General features: G+C 45.1%; 1 protein-coding gene across 2 annotated transcripts; it reads left to right on the forward strand.

Annotated features, from left to right (window-relative positions):
* The first annotated feature begins 1092 nt into the window (after positions 1–1092).
* On the forward strand, positions 1093–19454 carry LOC100493516 (zinc finger protein 585A-like). 2 transcript variants are annotated; one of them, XM_012965701.3, is made up of 5 exons: positions 1093–1414; positions 10703–10799; positions 11218–11328; positions 11953–12045; positions 14869–19454. In XM_012965701.3, the coding sequence occupies exons 1-5, from the start codon at positions 1247–1249 to the stop codon at positions 17586–17588; spliced, it is 3189 nt and encodes a 1062-aa protein (XP_012821155.2). In that variant the 5' UTR covers positions 1093–1246; the 3' UTR covers positions 17589–19454. The 2 variants fall into 2 exon arrangements, with proteins under 2 accessions (XP_012821155.2, XP_017950219.2); XM_018094730.2 differs by lacking the exon at positions 1093–1414 and adding an exon at positions 4334–4440.
* Positions 19455–21638: the final 2184 nt, after the last annotated feature.

Raw genomic sequence — 21638 nt, forward strand, 5'->3', positions numbered from 1 at the left:
GCGCCTGTCTGTCATGTATTTTGTGTTATATTTAAATGTGCAAGATATTCATGTATGGGAAAAGTAATGCATTAGTTAGACGTATTGCTATCAAGGCATTTAAAATACTTAATTACAAGTACAACTTTAAATGTACAAGTATTCCCATCGCTCTGATCCAGCCGGGTGTGGGGGCTGCACCTCTAAGAGGCGGGCCAGCAGCACTTCCTGGAATTTCAAGGGAATATTGCAGTGCATTGTGGGAGCTCTGACTCCTATAAAAGGCTGAAGCCAGCAGGAAGTCATTGTAAATGGGAGGGGCAGTTTCCAGTGTCAGTGAGCCCCTCAGGGGTTGCCCCTCTGAAAACACACTTGGGCTTCTCCTGTAGGCATACTCACTAACCCGGGAGCAGAACCAGTGCCAGTGAGCCCCTCAGGGGTTGCCCCTCTGAAAACACACTTGGGCTTCTCCTGTAGGCACTCGCTGACCCGGAAGCAGAACCAGTGCCAGTGAGCCCCTTAGGGGTTGCCCCTCCGTTAAAATGGGCTTTGCTTGGTTTATCCCCAAAGCCAGAAAGCAGAATCCGTGCCAGGTGGATTCCCAGCGGTTGCCCCCACACAGTTCCAGGGCCTGTCAAACACCATATGGGGCCCACATTGCCACCTCTCCTTTGCGGATCAGTTTTTGATGCTTGTAGTGACTTAGTAATCCTATACTTGGGAGGGAGGTTAGTTATGATCCCTCTCTGTGTGCTACTTTTAAGTCCCCCTACACCTATTCCCACCCCCTAGTTTTCCCCTCCTCTATAGCAGCCCATTGTTTCCAGACAAACTCCCTAACTGGCTCCACTGCCCATTGTTTTTCAATTAATAAACCTCCCAGACTGATTTCAGTGCCATTCCCATCACCCATTGTGTATTAATTAATAAGCCCCCCACACTGATTTCATCCGGCCCATTACCCACACAGCCCTTATGGGGCTTCTTTTGCATTCACTGCACTCAGTCTCTTCTTATCCTGCACCTTAAACACACACTTTCCTGTACATATTTAGGCAGCTGCGTTTCCTATACACACTGTCACACCAAACTGAAACTTTTACTTTATCTATTGTGCTCTCTGCACTAGTGATATGACCTTTCAGGGAGGCACAGACCCCAGAGACATTCCTGTTCTCTCCCTATTTTTTACCCATAAACAGTACAAAAATAAGGAATCTGGGGCTAAAGCACCGTGACTGGCTCATACTCCTTCCTATGTCTCCCTATGGCACCCAGCTGTGCCTGTCAGTCTAGCCCAAGGGGGGCTGCACAAGTGTTTGGGATTTGGGACTGGGCCGGTGGGTGGGATTCACATTGGCACTTCCTGTGGGATAACCCTGCCCCCCCACATGGCAGAGAGGGAAGTTTTAGTGCACACGGATCTGCTCCCTGGGTAAGTGGCTGCTCCCATGTAATGTCATTGCTATATATTCTATTCCCTGTTATACTGTCCTACAGCCTGGCCTCCCACCGCTGCACTGCTTATTCACCCCCAGCAATTAGTTACTAATTAGCAATTAGCTGTGTTTGTGTGTGTGTGTGTGTGTGACTTTCCTGCTAAACTGCAACTCCCAGCATCCTCTCTGCCTGCACTAAGAGTGCTTATTTGTGCCCTGGGTACCCCTGGAACTATAGCAGGGTGACTGTTACCCCAATGTTTCTATATATCTGTAACCTTGTTATGGGCTAAGGGGGCCCAGCCTGAAGGCCAGTTAGGGGGTAGAGATGTAGCGAACTGTTCACCGGCGAACTAATTCGCGCGAACATCGGGTGTTCGCAAGTCCGCAAATTCGCGAACTTTTCGTGATGTTCGCAATTTGGGTTCGCCGGCACCGAAAAATCGCAAAACTTACGATAACGGTACGAATTCTCCGAAAAAATCGCAAAACTTACGATAACGGTACGAAAAAGTCGCAAAACTTACGATAACGGTACGAATGATCCGAAAAAGTCGCAAAACTTACGATAACGGTACGAATGATCCGAAAAAGTCGCAAAATTTACGATAACGGTACGAATGATCCGAAAAAGTCGCAAAACTTACGATAACGGTACGAATGATCCGAAAAAGTCGCAAAACTTCCGATAACGTTACGAAAGCTACGAAAAAGTCGCAAAACTTACGATAACGTTACGAAAGCTCCGAAAAAGTCGCAAAACTTACGATAACTTTACGAAAGCGCCGGAAAATACGAAAAAGTCGCAAAATTACCGATCATTTCGAAAAACGGCGTGTGTCAATTTTTCAGAGGTTTTTGCCCTTGATCCCCCTCCTGCATGCCACTGTCCAGGTGGTGGCACCCTTTAAACAACTTTAAAATCAGTTTTCTGGCCAGAAATGGCTTTTCTAGGTTTTAAAGTTCGCCTTCCCATTGAAGTCTATGGGGTTCGCAAAGTTCGCGAACGTTCGCAATTTTCGGCGGAAGTTCGCGAACAGGTTCGCGAACTTTTTTTTTGAGGTTCGCTACATCCCTATTAGGGGGGGATTTGGGGTGAGTGCTTATTTGTGCCCTGGGTACCCCTGGAACTATAGCAGGGTGACTGTTACCCCAATGTTTCTATATATCTGTAACCTTGTTATGGGCTAAGGGGGCCCAGCCTGAAGGCCAGTTGGGGGGGGATTTGGGGTGAGTGCTTATTTGTGCCCTGGGTACCCCTGGAACTATAGCGGGGTGACTGTTACCCCAATGTTTCTATATATCTGTAACCTTGTTATGGGCTAAGGGGGCCCAGCCTGAAGGCCAGTTAGGGGGGGATTTGGGGTGAGTGCTTATTTGTGCCCTGGGTACCCCTGGAACTATAGCGGGGTGACTGTTACCCCAATGTTTCTATATATCTGTAACCTTGTTATGGGCTAAGGGGGCCCAGCCTGAAGGCCAGTTAGGGGGGGATTTGGGGTGAGTGCTTATTTGTGCCCTGGGTACCCCTGGAACTATAGCAGGGTGACTGTTACCCCAATGTTTCTATATATCTATATATGCTGAAGCCAGCAGGAAGTCATTGTAAATGGGAGGGGCAGTTTCTCAGAGGAGCTGCTGTATGCTGTGAATAGCAGGGTTTTGTTTTATTTTTTGTAACAAAGTCTGCTTTGCTTTGTAAGTCTCTACTATATGTGTAAATAAGAGCCTTGCTTATTTATTTATTTTTTTATGGAGGTCTTGTGAAATAAAATAAATCTCTGATTTTTTTTTTTATATCAAGACAAGAATTCTCCATGCCTCACAGTCATGTTTATTAAAATGTTTACTTTAAATTCACCGAATAAAATGCGGGCCCCAAATCATTCCCATTAAAGGGAGAACACACTTTGCACTGTTGGAAATGGGCAGGCCCACCCCCAGTTGTCATAGTAAATATATATGGGCTTCTCCTGTAGGCATAACCCGGGAGCAGAACCAGTGCCAGTGAGCCCCTCAGGGGTTGCCCCTCTGAAAACACACTTGGGCTTCTCCTGTAGGCACTCGCTGACCCGGAAGCAGAACCAGTGCCAGTGAGCGGCTTAGGGGTTGCCCCTCCGTTAAAATGGGCTTTGCTTGGTTTATCCCCAAAGCCAGAAAGCAGAATCCGTGCCAGGTGGATTCCCAGCGGTTGCCCCCACACAGTTCCAGGGCCTGTCAAACACCATATGGGGCCCTCATTGCCACCTCTCCTTTGCGGATCAGTTTTTGATGCTTGTAGTGACTTAGTAATCCTATACTTGGGAGGGAGGTTAGTTATGATCCCTCTCTGTGTGCTACTTTTAAGTCCCCCTACACCTATTCCCACCCCCTAGTTTTCCCCTCCTCTATAGCAGCCCATTGTTTCCAGACAAACTCCCTAACTGGCTCCACTGCCCATTGTTTTTCAATTAATAAACCTCCCAGACAGATTTCAGTGCCATTCCCATCATCCATTGTGTATTAATTAATAAGCCCCCCACACTGATTTCATCCGGCCCATTACCCACACAGCCCTTATGGGGCTTCTTTTGCATTCACTGCACTCAGCCGCTTCTTATCCTGCACCTTAAACACACACTTTCCTGTACATATTTAGGCAGCTGCGTTTCCTATACACACTGTCACACCAAACTGAAACTTTTACTTTATCTATTGTGCTCTCTGCACTAGTGATATGACCTTTCAGGGAGGCACAGACCCCAGAGACATTCCTGTTCTCTCCATATATTTTACCAATAAACAGTACAAAAATAAGGAATCTGGGGCTAAAGCACCGTGACTGGCTCATACTCCTTCCTATGTCTCCCTATGGCACCCAGCTGTGCCTGTCAGTCTAGCCCAAGGGGGGCTGCACAAGTGTTTGGGATTTGGGACTGGGCTAGGGGGGGGGTGGGATTCACATTGGCACTTCCTGTGGGATAACCCTGCCCCCCCACATGGCAGAGAGGGAAGTTTTAGTGCACACGGATCTGCTCCCTGGGTAAGTGGCTGCTCCCATGTAATGTCATTGCTATATATTCTATTCCCTGTTATACTGTCCTACAGCCTGGCCTCCCCCCGCTGCACTGCTTATTCACCCCCAGCAATTAGCTACTAATTAGCAATTAGCTGTGTGTGTGTGTGTGACTTTCCTGCTAAACTGCAACTCCCAGCATCCTCTCTGCCTGCACTCAGAGTGCTTATTTGTGCCCTGGGTACCCCTGGAACTATAGCAGGGTGACTGTTACCCCAATGTTTCTATATATCTGTAACCTTGTTATGGGCTAAGGGGGCCCAGCCTGAAGGCCAGTTAGGGGGGGATTTGGGGTGAGTGCTTATTTGTGCCCTGGGTACCCCTGGAACTATAGCAGGGTTACTGTTACCCCAATGTTTCTATATATCTGTAACCTTGTTATGGGCTAAGGGGGCCCAGCCTGAAGGCCATTTGGGGGGGATTTGGGGTGAGTGCTTATTTGTGCCATGGGTACCCCTGGAACTATAGCAGGGTGACTGTTACCCCAATGTTTCTATATATCTGTAACCTTGTTATGGGCTAAGGGGGCCCAGCCTGAAGGCCAGTTAGGGGGGGATTTGGGGTGAGTGCTTATTTGTGCCCTGGGTACCCCTGGAACTATAGCAGGGTGACTGTTACCCCAATGTTTCTATATATCTGTAACCTTGTTATGGGCTAAGGGGGCCCAGCTTGAAGGCAAGTTAGGGGGGGATTTGGGGTGAGTGCTTATTTGTGCCCTGGGTACCCCTGGAACTATAGCAGGGTGACTGTTACCCCAATGTTTCTATATATCTGTAACCTTGTTATGGGCTAAGGGGGCCCAGCCTGAAGGCCAGTTAGGGGGGATTTGGGGTGAGTGCTTATTTGTGCCCTGGGTACCCCTGGAACTATAGCAGGGTGACTGTTACCCCAATGTTTCTATATATCTGTAACCTTGTTATGGGCTAAGGGGGCCCAGCCTGAAGGCCATTTGGGGGGGATTTGGGGTGAGTGCTTATTTGTGCCCTGGGTACCCCTGGAACTATAGCGGGGTGACTGTTACCCCAATGTTTCTATATATCTGTAACCTTGTTATGGGCTAAGGGGGCCCAGCCTGAAGGCCAGTTATGGGGGATTTGGGGTGAGTGCTTATTTGTGCCCTGGGTACCCCTGGAACTATAGCGGGGTGACTGTTACCCCAATGTTTCTATATATCTGTAACCTTGTTATGGGCTAAGGGGGCCCAGCCTGAAGGCCAGTTAGGGGGGATTTGGGGTGAGTGCTTATTTGTGCCCTGGGTACCCCTGGAACTATAGCGGGGTGACTGTTACCCCAGTGGTTCTATATATCTGTAACCTTGTTATAATGATTAGAAGGTACTTTGGGGTGTATCTGGAAGTGAATAAATATAGAAGTGGTCCTTGAACCAAAAAGTCTGCAAGCAACTGTTTTAGTCATTTTATATGATTTATTTTATTATTATTTTTTTTAGAAATGAGACTTTAAACTAGAAACAAAAGTTTGAGAACAAACTTCATGTTGATTTGAAAAATGTGAAGTCGCCGAATGAAATCTGATTGGCTGTTGTTGGCTCCACCCAGTTTTTCTAATCTTGTATCACAATTATATAGTAAAACCCACTGTGCAAAGTTTGTGGATCCTGGTCATAATAGTGTCTGAATGGCAGCAATTTAAATTTCCCGACTGAAAGTGAATGAGTGACATCTGATTGGTGGTTAGTGGCTCCATCCACTTTTTCTAACCAGAAACTGCAGTTACCCAGTGACTTACTGCAAAGTTAAGGACCCTGGGATTAATAGTTACAGAACGGCAGCAATATAAATTTAAACCAGTAGGTGAATTGTGATTGGTGGTTGGTAGCCCCGCCCCCTTTTTCTAACCTTTAGTTGAAGTCGCACAGTGACAAACAGTGGGCACCCTGCCATAAATAGGGTGAGAAAGGCAGCATTTTACATTTAAAAAAAAAATTTCATTGGTGAAGTCTGATTGGCTGTTGGTGGCTCCACCCACTTTTTAAAACCTAAAATTGCAATCCTCTAGTGGCCAACTTTGAAAAGTTTGGGGACCCAGATTTAATACTGTGAGAATGGCAGCAGGTTGATAAAAGTCAATAGGTAAAATCTGATTGGCTTGTCACAGCTCCGCCCAACAATTATTATATTTTCATTCAGACTGAGCCCCTAACTGTGTGATTCAGGTTTGGGGTGCAGTCTCAATGGGTGACATTTGATATCACACAGTTATGGGCTCAGCCTGAATGAAAATATGATGATTGTTGGATGCCCAAAAGTGGGCGGAGCTGTGACCAGCCAATCAGATTTTACCTATTGACTTTTATCAACCTGCTGCCAGTCTCTCAGTATTAAATCTGGGTCCCCAAACTTTTCACAGTTGGCCACTAGAGGATTGCAATTTTAGGTTTTAAAAAGTGGGTGGAGCCACCAACAGCCAAGCGGGTGGAGCTGTTAACACCAACAGCAAATCAGATTTCACATATTGATTTTTCATTGGTTTGATGCCAGGGTTCCCAAACTTTGTAGTCAGTCACTGGGTGACTACATAGTTACATAGTTACATAGGGTTGAAAAAAGACCTGTGTCCATCAAGTTCAACCCATCCAAGTAAACCCAGCACACCTAACCCACACCTACCAATCTATACACTCACATACATAAACTATAAATACAACCACTAGTACTAACTGTAGATATTAGTATCACAATAGCCTTTGATATTCTGATTGATCAAGAACTCATCCAGGCCCCTCTTAAAGGCATTAACAGAATCTGCCATTACCCCATCACTAGGAAGGGCATTCCATAACCTCACTGCCCTCACCGTGAGGAACCCCCTACGCTGCTTCAAATGGAAACTCCTTTCCTCTAATCTATAGGGGTGACCTCTGGTGCGCTGATTGTTTTTATGGGAAAAAAGAACATCCCCCAACTGCCTATAATCCCCTCTAATGTACTTGTACAGAGTAATCATGTCCCCTCGCAAGCGCCTCTTTTCCAGAGAGAACAACCCCAACCTCGACAGTCTAACCTCATAGTTTAAATCTTCCATCCCCTTTACCAGTTTAGTTGCAGTCTCTGCACTCTCTCCAGCTCATTAATATCCTTCTTAAGGACTGGAGCCCAAAACTGCACTGCATACTCAAGGTGAGGCCTTACCAGGGACCTATAAAGGGGCAAAATTATGTTCTCATCCCTTGAGTCAATGCCCTTTTTTATACAAGACAGCACTTTATTTGCTTTAGTAGCCACAGAATGACACTGCCTGGCATTAGACAACTTGTTATCAACAAAAACCCCTAGATCCTTCTCCATTAAGGATACCCCCAACACACTACCATTCAGTAGATAGTTTGCGTTTATATTATTTCTACCAAAGTGCATAACTTTGCACTTATCAACATTGAACCTCATTTTCCAGTTTGCTGCCCAGTTTTCCAATTTTGTCAAATCGCTCTGCAAAGCGGCACATCCTGCATGGAACTTATAGTTTTGCCCAATTTAGTGTCATCAGCAAAAATAGAAACAATACTGTCTATGCCCACCTCCAGGGCATTAATAAACAAGTTAAACAGCAAAGGCCCAAGGACTGACCCCTGCGGTACCCACTAACCACACTGGCCCAATTAGAAAATGTTCCATTTACAACCACTCTTTGTACTCTATCCTTCAGCCAGTTCTCTATCCAATTACAAATATTATGTTCTAGGCCAATATTCCTTAATTTGATCATTAACCTTCTGTGAGGTACTGTATCAAACGCTTTAGCAAAGTCCAAGTAGATGACATCAACTGCCATTCCAGCATCAAGGTTCCTACTCACCTCCTCATAAAAGGCGACTAAATTAGTCTGGCAAGATCTGTTACGCATAAAACCATGCTGGCACAAACTAATAGTATTGTGAACTGCAATGTATTCAAGTACCCTATCCCTTATTACCCCTTCCAAAAGTTTTCCTACTACTGATGTCAGACTAACAGGCCTATAGTTTTCAGGCTGAGAACGGGATCCCTTTTTAAATAACGGCACCACATTAGCAATCCGCCAGTCTCTTGGCACCATGCCAGACCTCAATGAATCCTGGGAAATTAAGTGAAGAGGTTTGGCAATCACAGCGCTCAGCTCATTTAATACCCTGGGATGAATCCCATCCGGCCCTGGACCTTTGTTTACCTTTACATGGTCAAGTCTCTTTTGAATTCCCCCCCGAGTGACCCATGCGTCAGTAGCTAAATTACTAGAACTGGGCATATTACAAGGGAAGCCTTCATTATCTGGCTCCTCAGATGTATAGACAGATGAAAAATAAGAGTTCAAAATTTCAGCTTTTTCCCCGTTCTCATCAACCAACGTACCCCCCCGTGATAATAAAGTTCCCACCCCTTCTTGCTTCATTTTTTTACTATTCACATAATTAAAAAATAATTTTGGATTCTTTTTACTCCTAGCTGCAATATCCCTTTCCATCTCTATTTTAGCTTGCCTGGTAGTTTTTTTGCTGCTTTATTTGCTTCCTTGTACCTGATGAAAGTCCCCGCTGTCCCAGCTAACTTGAATGCCCTAAAAGCACGTTTTTTCTTACCAACCTCGACAATAACACTTTTATTCAGCCATAAAGGTTTTGCTTTGCGATGCCTCTCCTTGCTTACAAGGGGGATATACTGTTGCGTATACCTACAAAGCAATGTTTTAAAGATGTTCCATTTTCCTTCTGTGCCTAACCCCATGAAAAGCCTTTCCCAGTTGACACATTGCAGAGATGCCCTTATACTGGCAAAGTCTGCACGTCTAAAATTGAGTGTTTTAGTTACTCCCTTATAGAGCTGTCTCTGTAGCATTATCTCAAAGGAGACCATGTTGTGATCACTGTTCCCCAAATGCCCCCCCCACACAAATGTTAGAGATCAGTTCATTATTATTAGAAATCACCAGGTCCAAAATAGAGTCATTCCTAGTGGGTTCTTGAACTGCCTGAAATAAAAAGTTGTCATTTAGCATATTTACAAACCTACTAGCTTTTTCTGACTTAGCCACCCCATTACTCCAGTCAATGTCCGGATATACATATTCAAGGTTTGTTTTTTTAAAGAAAAGTGGGCGGAGTCACCAACAGCCAATCAGATTTTACCTATTGACTTTCAATGGGGAAATCCAACCTGCTGCCATTCTCACAGTAATAACTCCAGGGACCTCCAACTTTTCACAGTTGGTTTTTTTCACAGTTTTAGCTTTGAAAAGTGGGTGGAGCCACCAACAGCCAATCTGATTTTACCTATTGAATTTTATTGGTTTGATGGTATTGGATGATTGGTTTGCACAGTCACTGGGTGACTACTTATTCAAGTTTTTTTTAAGTGGGTGGAGCCACCAGCAGCCAACAAGATTTTACCTATTGACTTATGGGGAAATTTAACCTGCATCCATTCTCACAGTATTAACACCCGGGTCCCCAAACTTTGCACAGTTTGTCACTGGGTGACTATGTTCCAAGTTAAGAAAAGTGGGCGGGGCCAATAACAGCCAATCACATTTTACCTATTTACTTTCAATGGTGAAGTGTAAAATGCTGACAGTCCCACAATTTTTATGTCCCAAACTTTGCACAGTTGGTCACTGGGGGACTGCAGTTCAGAAATAGGAAAAGTGGGTTGGGCCACTAACAGCCAATCAGATTTCATCCATTGAATTTTATTGATTTTAAATGCTGCTATTCTCACACTATTTATGCCAGGGTGCCAACTGTTTGTCACTGGGTGACTTCGACTCAAGGTTAGAAAAAGTGGGCGGAGCCACCAACCACCAATCACAATTCACCTATTGACTTTTATTGGTTTAAATTTAAACTGCTGCCGTTCTTTAATTATATTAATCCCAGGATCCCTAAACTTTGCAGAGTTAGTCACTGGGTAACTGCAGTTCCAGGTTAGAAAAAGTGGGCAGAGCCACCAACCACCAATCAGATGTCATTCTTGACTTTCAGTCGGGAAATTTAAATTGCTGCCATTCAGACACTATTAAAACCAGGATCCCCAAACTTTGCACAGTGGGTTTTACTATATAACTGTGGTCCAAGGTTAGAAAAAGTGGGTGGAGCCAACAACAGCCAATCAGATTTCATTCAGTGATGTCACGTTTTTCAACCCAACATGAAGTTTGTTCTCAAACTTCCCTTTCTAGTTGTGTTATTATGTAACATCTGTATAACAAACTGCTATAAATATTGCTTCTGTATCAGTCTCAGCTCCCCGGTCAGAGATACTGCGGCGCCTGTTCTGCTGCCAATATGGACAAAAGGCGACTTACCAGTGATACCCAGGATTCCCGGCTGCTCAGTAAGGAAATACTCCATGTGATATCTCAGATCCAGGGCTGGAACTGGGGGGAGGCAGAAGGGGCAGGTAGGTAGGGAGCATTGGTTGGGGGGTGCCCCTCCTGTAAACCCTTCTTTAATGGCTGTCGGCATAGCCCTGCCCATAAGAGCTTACAATCTAAATGGAGGAGGGGGTATGAGGGGGTGTGGGGGAGGGGTGTGGCACTGAGCATTACAGGTAGCAGCATATAGAGCTCACTGAGGGTATGTAAGGCTACATGGGGGGAAGCTTCTCTAGAGAAATGTGTGTAAGAAACTGTTTAAAGGCTGAGTAATGGGATGGGTTGGGCCTGAGTTAAGGGCTCAGTGAGTTGGGAAAAGAGAGATTTCATAGTTCAGTTTCTCAGACTCAATGCAATTCATTTAAACCCCCCTCCCAGGTTTCCCAGTAGTTAGACTGGAAAGGATAAAGAATGATTCTGAGAAATATCAGCCGATATCTGAAGAATTGCAGAAGATGGAGCAAAGGAAAATGAGTGGCCTTCCCCAGAGTAAGTATCAAATAAGCCTTGTACCTCATGCCCAGAATATTAACCCCTAAATGTCACTGTGCCCCCAACTGTCATTTTCCCACCGGAGCTGGAAGCGCTTGGCCTGTGACTGAATGACCAACATGTGCCCATTAAGCAGCCGGGACACTTACCCCTATACTCCGTGCAGGGGAAGGGGGGGCTCTTAATAAAATTCTCTGATCCAGAGAGTGGGCTCTGTTATCCTGAAGCTCTGGGGGGGGGGATAGTGACAGGTTTCCTGTAACAGAAATGGCATAATATATTTATTAGATTAGCTGCAGTTATGTTTAGTTTATGGGTGATTAAGCTGTTCAATGCCCACCCAGTAATATCCATAGTTACCCACATGAAGTAGCCTTGAGTAAGGGAAAGACAATGAATTTTCTTTTAAAGAGTAATTTTTGAAATTGAACTGTATAACATGACCCAGTGACTGAGAGGGGGAAGCATTTGTTTCATAAAACTGAATTTCCCAGGGCAAAGAGCAGATCTAAACAGAGGGGTTAGAAGAAAAGGGATGGGTATTGCTGCCAATTGTCTGGTTCCCCATGTGAGATTATTATCAGGCATTCATATGAATACATTTTATTCTTGCATTTATAGGATTCCCAGTGGTTCTGTTGGAGAGGATAAATATTTATTCAGGGAATAAACTTTCTGAAGATCTTCGATGGAAATGGAATGGCCCTCAGATGAGTAAGTGCCTGAAATGTATGTGTATCATGTAGGGTCAGACCAGGAGAAATCCTGATGGGCTGTGTGGGCCCCAATGGACCTGGCGCATTTCCTCCCTGGGATCTAGGGGGGGTGGAAACTGGGGGGTGGGAAGGATTTTGGCAGGGCAGTGGCCTACGTGGCTGGGGTTTGGCTGTCACAGGTGTATATTTTAGTTTGCAGGCAGGGTCCCTGTTATCAGCAGTGTAGGGGCCCAGGCATAGCAGAACTTGCAGGGGAACCACTGATATATATATATATATATATATATATATATACATCCCCTTTCTTGGCAGTATCACCTTTTCCCACTGCTCCCAGGCAGAACACTTCCCTGCTGGGCCCTCCCCAAAGTGTTGGAGGAAGGGAAATGGAAGCTGTGACCCGTCAATCCTGTTATTATTACATTTATTGGATAAATGGAAAAATCCCTAATTTTGTAGGCGTAAGTTATGGTACTGGTTTTACATTGGTCTAAAATGGAATACTGTCTGTAAAAATGGCCCCCTTTTTGATGGGTGGGACTACATTCCTACATGCATACATCTATATACATCACTACATTCCCTCACTGGTCTCCCTGCCCCTCACTACATTCCCTCACTGGTCTCCCTGCCCCTCACTACATTCCCTCACTGGTCTCTCTGCTCCTCACTACATTCCCTCACTGGTCTCCCTGCCCCTCACTACATTCCCTCACTGGTCTCCCTGCCCCTCACTACATTCCCTCACTGGTCTCCCTGCCCCTCACTACATTCCCTCACTGGTCTCCCTGCTCCTCACTACATTCCCTCACTGGTCTCCCTGCTCCTCACTACATTCCCTCACTGGTCTCCCTGCCCCTCACTACATTCCCTCACTGGTCTCCCTGCTCCTCACTACATTCCCTCACTGGTCTCCCTGCTCCTCACTACATTCCCTCACTGGTCTCTCTGCTCCTCACTACATTCCCTCACTGGTCTCCCTGCCCCTCACTACATTCCCTCACTGGTCTCCCTGCCCCTCACTACATTCCCTCACTGGTCTCCCTGCCCCTCACTACATTCCCTCACTGGTCTCCCTGCTCCTCACTACATTCCCTCACTGGTCTCCCTGCTCCTCACTACATTCCCTCACTGGTCTCCCTGCCCCTCACAACATTCCCTCACTGGTCTCCCTGCTCCTCACTACATTCCCTCACTGGTCTCCCTGCTCCTCACTACATTCCCTCACTGGTCTCCCTGCTCCTCACTACATTCCCTCACTGGTCTCTCTGCTCCTCACTACATTCCCTCACTGGTCTCCCTGCCCCTCACTACATTCCCTCACTGGTCTCCCTGCTCCTCACTACGTTCCCTCACTGGTCTCCCTGCCCCTCACTACATTCCCTCACTGGTCTCCCTGCTCCTCACTACATTCCCTCACTGGTCTCCCTGCTCCTCACTACATTCCCTCACTGGTCTCCCTGCCCCTCACTACATTCCCTCACTGGTCTCCCTGTTCCTCACTACATTCCCTCACTGGTCTCCCTGCTCCTCACTACATTCCCTCACTGGTCTCCCAGCTCCTCACTACATTCCCTCACTGGTCTCCCAGCTCCTCACTACATTCCCTCACTGGTCTCCCTGCCCCTCACTACATTCCCTCACTGGTCTCACTGCTCCTCACTACATTCCCTCACTGGTCTCCCTGCTCCTCACTACATTCCCTCACTGGTCTCCCTGCTCCTCACTACATTCCCTCACTGGTCTCCCTGCTCCTCACTACATTCCCTCACTGGTCTCCCTGCTCCTCACTACATTCCCTCACTGGTCTCCCTGCTCCTCACTACATTCCCTCACTGGTCTCCCTGCCCCTCACTACATTCCCTCACTGGTCTCCCTGCCCCTCACTACCTCCTCTGCTCCTCTCAGAGCCTCCGTCTCTTTACACCATCTGCACCCATTTGGCTGTAAAACAGGCAATCACCAGCTAGAATGGCTTTAGAGCATGGGGTACATAAGACTCATCAGATGGGTTTTTGCTGTGTGGAAATATCCCTGGGGTGTTAGTGCAACTACAACTCACTTATGTCTATGAAGATTTTCATTCATCCAGGTCATGGATGTATGTATTAGGATCCCAACAGCCGATTATGGATCAGGGGTTTCACTAGCCTGATTCCTATATCTTAACCGTGGCCCTATACTAAGGCAACAATGCCTGTAAGGAAGGTACTTTCACCTACTTCTCCTGGTTGGAGCCAGATACTGCTCTTACTTCCTTTCCCTATCTGCCTCACTTTTCTAGAAAGTGATCTACTGAGTTCTTCTGTCTATTTATTCCTCATTCATGGGGTCCCTGTCCCCCGACTTTGCTAGTGTTTGGATGGTTACTCTAGGGCAGAACAGCTTTACTGGGGCCCTGTTGATCCCAGGCTCAGTGGAACTTCCACCTGAGACACAGAGGCAGCCAAAGAGGAAGATCCACCCCTTTGCTAAACACTATATGGGAGTGCAAAGGGTGTGGTCAACCTAATAGCCAATAGGCACATAATGCAAATTGTAAATTAGATACATGGGGCTTCGCCCCGTAAAAGCAAAATAAGAAGGAAGTGGTAGGGCGTAAAGCCATAGGGGCATATTAACCCTATAGGTCCCTACACTAAATTCCACTGTTCATATCAACTTGTACAGGGCATAGTATAAGGGCATACAAGTATAAAAACACACACAGATATATAAAGCACAAGATATTATTTTGTAAGTGGAACTTATTTCTGATTTCTGTGACAACCAAAGCCAAATTTTGAAAAAATGGGACATTTTTGTGTTTTTATTTGGACAGAGAACAAGGAGGAGAGGAGGAGACTCTGTGCTGCTGGATACAGACTGGTTCCATATGGATCAGGAATCACAGAGATGAACAGGGAGAGGAGAGAAGGGCTTGGAGCAAGGAAGCAGACAGGAAGTGACACAAACAGGAAGTTCCCTACATGCAATGGCTTTGTTGCCAGATCTGCCCACAGTAACCAACCTCCGGTGCTTCAGAAACCTCACGCCCAGGAGATGAATTCTGCCCCAAAAGCCCAACAGAACCAAATGCCCCAACTTTGCACAGTAACTGGGGGGAAGCTGATTGTAACCCCCAAATTAACAAAACACACACAGCCTGATGCTGAGGAAAAGCTACATGGAAGTCAGAAAAAGATAAACGTTATTTCAGGGAAAAACCTAAAGCCAAGAAAGACATTAGCCCAAAGCACAAAGCAAACTGTGTTCCCTAAACCATTTGGGGTTATAAATCCGTTTGTCTGTGTTAAGTGCAAGAGAAGGTTCGGCAGCAATGGGAACCTCCTCATCCATCAGCGCATTCACACAGAGAGACCGTTCTCTTGCACTGATTGTGGGAAATGTTTCTCCCACAGAACCATCCTCCGAGAGCACCGCCGGGCTCATATGGGAAAGGGGCCCTTCCCCCACAGCACTGGGGGCAATAAAATCCCATCAGGTAAGGGCAACTTTCAGAGGCACCAAGGGGCGAGTGCTAAAGGGAAACCACTTACCTGCACTGAGTGTGGGAAATCATTCAAACACAAGTCTGATTTGCGCGTACATGAACGCACACACACCGGGGAGAAACCTTATGTTTGTACCCAATGTGGTAAAGGCTTTTCCCAGAAGGGGAATCTTAATACACATTCAGTTATTCATTCTACAGAGAGACCTTTTAGCTGCACTGAGTGTGGGAAATGTTTCCGTATGAAGCAATGTCTCAAAAAACACGAGAAGATTCACACTGGGGTTAAAGATTTTGTCTGTAGAGAGTGTGGGAAATCATTCAACCGCAAATCTGAGTTGCAGAAACATGAACGCACACACACCGGGGAGAAACCTTATGTTTGTACCCAATGTGGTAAAGGCTTTTCCCAGAAGGTGCATCTTGAATCACATTCACTTATTCATTCTACAGAGAAACCTTTTAGCTGCGCAGAGTGTGGGAAATGTTTCCGTTTGAAGCAACATCTCAAATCTCATGAGAAGACTCACACTGGGGTTAAAGATTTTGTCTGTACAGAGTGTGGGAAACAGTTCACTCACAAACGGAACCTCCGCCAACACCTGCTGACTCACACCGGGGAGAAACCATTTGTGTGTAATGTGTGTGGGAAAGGCCACAGTTGTAAGAGGCATCTAGAAGCTCATCTGCGCGTTCACACAGGAGAGAAACCCTTTGCCTGCACAGAGTGCAATAAAACCTTCCGATCAGATCGTTGGCTCCATGCCCACAAACTGACTCACACTGGTGTGAAGCCTTTTCAATGCAAAGAGTGTGATCAATCCTTCACAATGAAGGGGAGTCTTAAGAAACATTCACTTATACATTCTACAGAGAAACCTTTTATCTGCACAGAATGTGGCAAATGTTTCCGTATAAAGGGCAACCTCAAAATTCATGAGAAGACTCACACTGGGGTTAAAGATTTTGCCTGTACAGAGTGTGGGAAACAGTTCATTGACAAACGCAGCCTCCGCCAACACGAGCTGATTCACACTGGTGAGAGACCGTTTGTCTGCAGTGAGTGTGGGAAAAGCTACAGGCTGAAGAGGAACCTAAATGCTCATCTGCGAGTTCACACAGGAGAGAAACCCTTTGCCTGCACAGAGTGCAATAAAACCTTGCGATCAAGGAGAGGGCTAGATATCCACAAACTGACTCACACTGGCCTGAAGCGCTTTAAGTGCAATGAGTGTGGTAAATTCTATAAAACAAAGTCAGATCTTAACATCCATCATCGGACACATACAGGAGAGAAACCCTACCCCTGTGCCGAATGTGGGAAGAGTTTTTCCACAAAGAAAAACTTACACGTACACGGTGACACTCACACTGGGATAAAGCCATACGCCTGTACAGAGTGTGGGAAATGTTTTAGAAATAAGGCTGATCTGAAATACCACCAATCTATCCATACTGGGGAGAAACCATTTCAGTGTACAGAGTGTGGGAAAAGCTTTCCATCTCAAAGAGTGCTTAATATTCATCAAAAGATTCATACAGGGGAGAAACCATTTCAGTGTACGGAATGTGGCAAATGCTTCTGTTATAGACGGTCTCTTACGGTTCATCAGCGGATTCACACTGGGATTAAAGCTTTTGTCTGTACCGAGTGTGGGAAACAGTTCTTGGCCGAGCGCAACCTCCAGCAGCACCTGATGATTCACACCGGTGAAAAGCCGTTTGTCTGTACTGAGTGTGGGAAACAGTTCCTGGCCGAGTACAGCCTCCAGCAGCACCTGATGGTTCACAGCGGTGAGAAGCCGTTTGTCTGTACCGAGTGTGGGAAAAAGTTCCCGGCCAAGCGCAACCTCCAGCGGCACCTGATGATTCACACCAGTGAGAGGCCGTTTGTCTGTACTGAGTGTGGGAAACAGTTCCTGGCCAAGCGCAGACTCCAGCGGCACCTGATGGTTCACACCGGTGAGAGGCCGTTTGCCTGTACTGAGTGTGGGAAAAGCTACAGGGACAGGAGGAGCCTAAATAATCATATGAATTCTCACACATGAGAGAAACCTTCAGCCTCTAGAGATTGTGGCAAATCCTCTGAATCAGACACACGTTTCACACAAATATAAAGACTATTAAGGGCACCGTGCATGGAAATGGTTTCACAACAAATACAGAACCCCAGGTTCCTGGGAGAACTTGCACTTAGGAGAAGGGCTTTTATACAGGGGGGTCACTTGCGGGAGCCAGGTCCCTCCCTGTCAAAGAATTCCCTGGTGTCTGGGGTGGCAGTGGGGGTGGGAGCTGGTACGGTACCGCTGGGCCTGTGACCTGAGCCACCATCTCCCCCGGCTGTATTGCAGCTGAGCGACTGCTTTTTAATGTAACCGTGCCTTTCCATGAAATTAAATAATGACAGTCGTGGCCATTACTGGCTGATAATACCCCATGCAGAAAGATGATGTTATCATGGAGCAGCAGCCACTATGTCTGGAAAAATATTTAATATCTTGGTATGAAATGAGTGCCCCCCCCCTTGTACTCCTCATGAATTGTACAGGTTCCAGCTATTGAGTTTGTCTGCATTCAGATTATGTAGAGGGGGCACATCTGGGGGCAACATGGTGCGTGTAGTCAGAACCACTGGTACAGAATAGAATGGGATAGCAAAGGCCAGACACAAACTGCTTTTAATCCCAACTGCATAAATACATGACTTTTAACTCGTGGAACAATTGTTAAGTGTTTTAGAAAGAGTTACATTTGCCTACAATTCTTACATTTGGGTTAACATACCCTTTAAATAACCATTTTGTAAATATATTTTGTAAAGACTTAGTCAGTGCGCAATGTTTTTAACATAATTAAATGTGGTGACATCCCTCCATTATAAACAAAAAAGAAACTAGGTTTCCTGATAGGCCTGGTCTGGAATACGTGAAGGGGCTGCTATAAGATGCCATAGACAGTCGCTACTTATTGGGCTGGGACAGTAAACGTAAAGGGCAACTACTGTGAAAAATGTTTTTAATATAAACTTCATCTCATGGAAATAAGATTCCTTTTTCATTCTGTCTTCATGGAGGAGTCAGAGTCGGATTTTGATTGACAGATCTAATAAATGTCTTTTTTGGGGGGGCGGAACCTTTGCCCAGATGATTCATTAGAGCTCAATCATTCAAAACAACTCTGGCACCAAACCTGCATGTAGAGAGACTGCTGAGAGAGGGATAGTGAGAAATAACCTTATTATTTCAGAATCAATAACAGAATTTGTCATTCGTTGTGTTTCAAGTGTTTACTTCTTTGACATGAAGCTCATTTTCATGATCATTTTTATAATAGTTCCCCGGAAAGAATTTTCATGGAACAAGAGTGCATCCCCCTAGTAACTATGTAGGGTTTTGGGTTGGCCGATTATGCTCTGGATCAAAATGGGCCATTGATAACAGGTCACATGACCTGAAACGTAGGGAGCTGCCACACATATTTCCCCAAGGAGCAGGAACAAGCTGACTTACCCTCCTTCACTGCTTGCTGAGGACATTAGTGAAAACTTACCCCCCCAATAGATCGGGGAGACTGCAAACGCTGACAAACCCTGGTGCCCAGTGGAGGAGAAGGGCTTATACATTGGCTACAATAGCAGGACTCAAGGTGAACACTGATAATTCTGCTAATTAAGGCCCAAATACTATGTAACCTGATCCAACAGACTGTTACCCGCACACTGGGAAAGGCTACTTGCCTGATATGGCTTGTGAGTTTGATTTTAATGAATAAAATATGTTATAAATGTTTTTATAATCACTACTATTGGCGCTCACCACTTGATTTTATTGTTTGCTGTTTAGTATCAGGGGGCCTTGTAAGATTTTGTCTCCAGTAAGAATTAGTTATATCTTAGTTGGGATCAAGCACAGGTACTGTTTTATTATTACAGAGAAAAGGGAAATCATTTAACCATTAAATAAACCCAATAGGGCTGTTCTGCCCCCAATAAGGGGTAATTATATCTTAGTTGGGATCAAGTACAGGTACTGTTTTATTATTACAGAGAAAAGGGAATCATTTAACCATTAAATAAACCCAATAGGGCTGTTCTGCCCCAATAAGGGGTAATTATATCTTAGTTGGGATCAAGTACAGGTACTGTTTTATTATTACAGAGAAAAGGGAATCATTTAACCATTAAATAAACCCAATAGGGCTGTTCTGCCCCCAATAAGGGGTAATTATATTTTAGTTGGGATCAAGTACAGGTACTGTTTTATTATTACAGAGAAAAGGGAATCATTTAACCATGAAATAAACCCAATAGGGCTGTTCTGCCCCAATAAGGGGTAATTATATCTTAGTTGGGATCAAGTACAGGTACTGTTTTATTATTACAGGGAAAAGGGAATCATTTAACCATTAAATAAACCCAATAGGGCTGTTCTGCCCCAATAAGGGGTAATTATATCTTAGTTGGGATCAAGTACAGGTACTGTTTTATTATTACAGAGAAAAGGGAAATCATTTAACCATTAAATAAACCCAATAGGGCTGTTCTGCCCCCAATAAGGGGTAATTATATCTTAGTTGGGATCAAGTACAGGTACTGTTTTATTATTACAGAGAAAAGGGAATCATTTAACCATTAAATAAACCCAATAGGGCTGTTCTGCCCCAATAAGGGGTAATTATATCTTAGTTGGGATCAAGTACAGGTACTGTTTTATTATTACAGAGAAAAGGGAATCATTTAACCATGAAATAAACCCAATAGGGCTGTTCTGCCCCAATAAGGGGTAATTATATCTTAGTTGGGATCAAGTACAGGTACTGTTTTATTATTACAGAGAAAAAAGATTTTTTTTTAATAATGTGAATTATTTGATTAATATGGAGTCTATGGGAGATGGTCTTTCTGGATAACCGGTTTCTGCATAACAGATACCATACCTGTACTGTCTGCAAACATAAAGTATGTTTTCCATGATTTCTGTGTTGATTTATTTTGCCCAATGTAAGATTTTTCACTATATATATATATATACAGTATATATAAATAATAATAATATTAATAATACAAATCACCCCTCTTACTAGGGTTCTGGTTCTTTTGAGAAGCAGACAAATAACCCACACTAATAAGTGTATATAAAAATTAATATATTGAATAACAAATCAATTGACTGTTACAATTAAGTGATTAGTTAAAACAAAAATATATTTACATTATTTACAGTTACAGATTAATAACAAAGTCTACATCATCACAGCTACCGACAAACACAGAACATGGGGGTCTGGTTCCTTTTCTCTAACCAGCTGATCATGGCTCCCTCTGGTCTGTACCCCCACATCTGCCCGGCCACTTCTGACTCCAGCCCCCATTTATACACTTTCAGCCACTGCCCCACATACCAACTGATCAGATGGGGTTGATAAGAGCCACACCCGCCTTTGTTCAGTAACTGCTGAGAAGGCTTCTCCCATACAGTAATGAGTGTTTATGGCTCCTGTACAGCCGCACTGTCCCACCATCTACAGAAATACCCTTTGATATGGAGATTTGGCTTCGGGTGTAACAACTGGTTTATAGTAATCAGTAGAACTCCCCCATACACTGTGTATAACACATAAATATGTATAGAAACACAAACACATATGTATATAACACAAATAGTGGCACCCAAGATGAGCAATTTCTTACATGTCACATACAACTTATGCAAGTCTCCTCCCCCATTTTCCCTTACTATGCCCCCCTACCCCATCTATCCTGTCTCCCACAGAATTACCCACTGTACCCCCCCACTCCTAGTTTAAAATCTCCCCCAACCCTCTAGCCACCCCCTTCCCCCAAAGCAGCTGCCCCATCATTGAGGTGCCCCCCATCCCTGGCAAAGAGCTTGTAGCCGATTGAGAAATCAGCCCAGTTCCCCAGAAACCCAAAGCCCCCTCCCTGCCCCAATCTCTCAGCTGGGCATTAATCTCCCTGAGCTCCCACTGCCTTCTTAACGTTGCTCGTGGCACAGGGAATATCTCTGAGAAAATTACCTTGGAAGTCCTCCCCCTCTACCTATGTGTACCAAGACCGCCGGGTCTTCCCCAGCCCCTCC

Source organism: Xenopus tropicalis, chromosome 6 (genome assembly GCF_000004195.4).
Source record: "Xenopus tropicalis strain Nigerian chromosome 6, UCB_Xtro_10.0, whole genome shotgun sequence".
In the NCBI taxonomy this organism is placed as follows: domain Eukaryota; kingdom Metazoa; phylum Chordata; class Amphibia; order Anura; family Pipidae; genus Xenopus; species Xenopus tropicalis.

Excerpts from the sequence above, each read along its gene's own strand:
- LOC100493516 (XM_012965701.3), top strand. The coding sequence starts at position 1,247 with ATGGCACCCAGCTGTGCCTGTCAGTCTAGCCCAAGGGGGGCTGCACAA. Across the intron at positions 11,329-11,952 it reads AATGAGTGGCCTTCCCCAGA|GATTCCCAGTGGTTCTGTTG; the intron begins GTAAGTATCAAA and ends TTGCATTTATAG. Across the intron at positions 12,046-14,868 it reads ATGGAATGGCCCTCAGATGA|AGAACAAGGAGGAGAGGAGG; the intron begins GTAAGTGCCTGA and ends TTATTTGGACAG.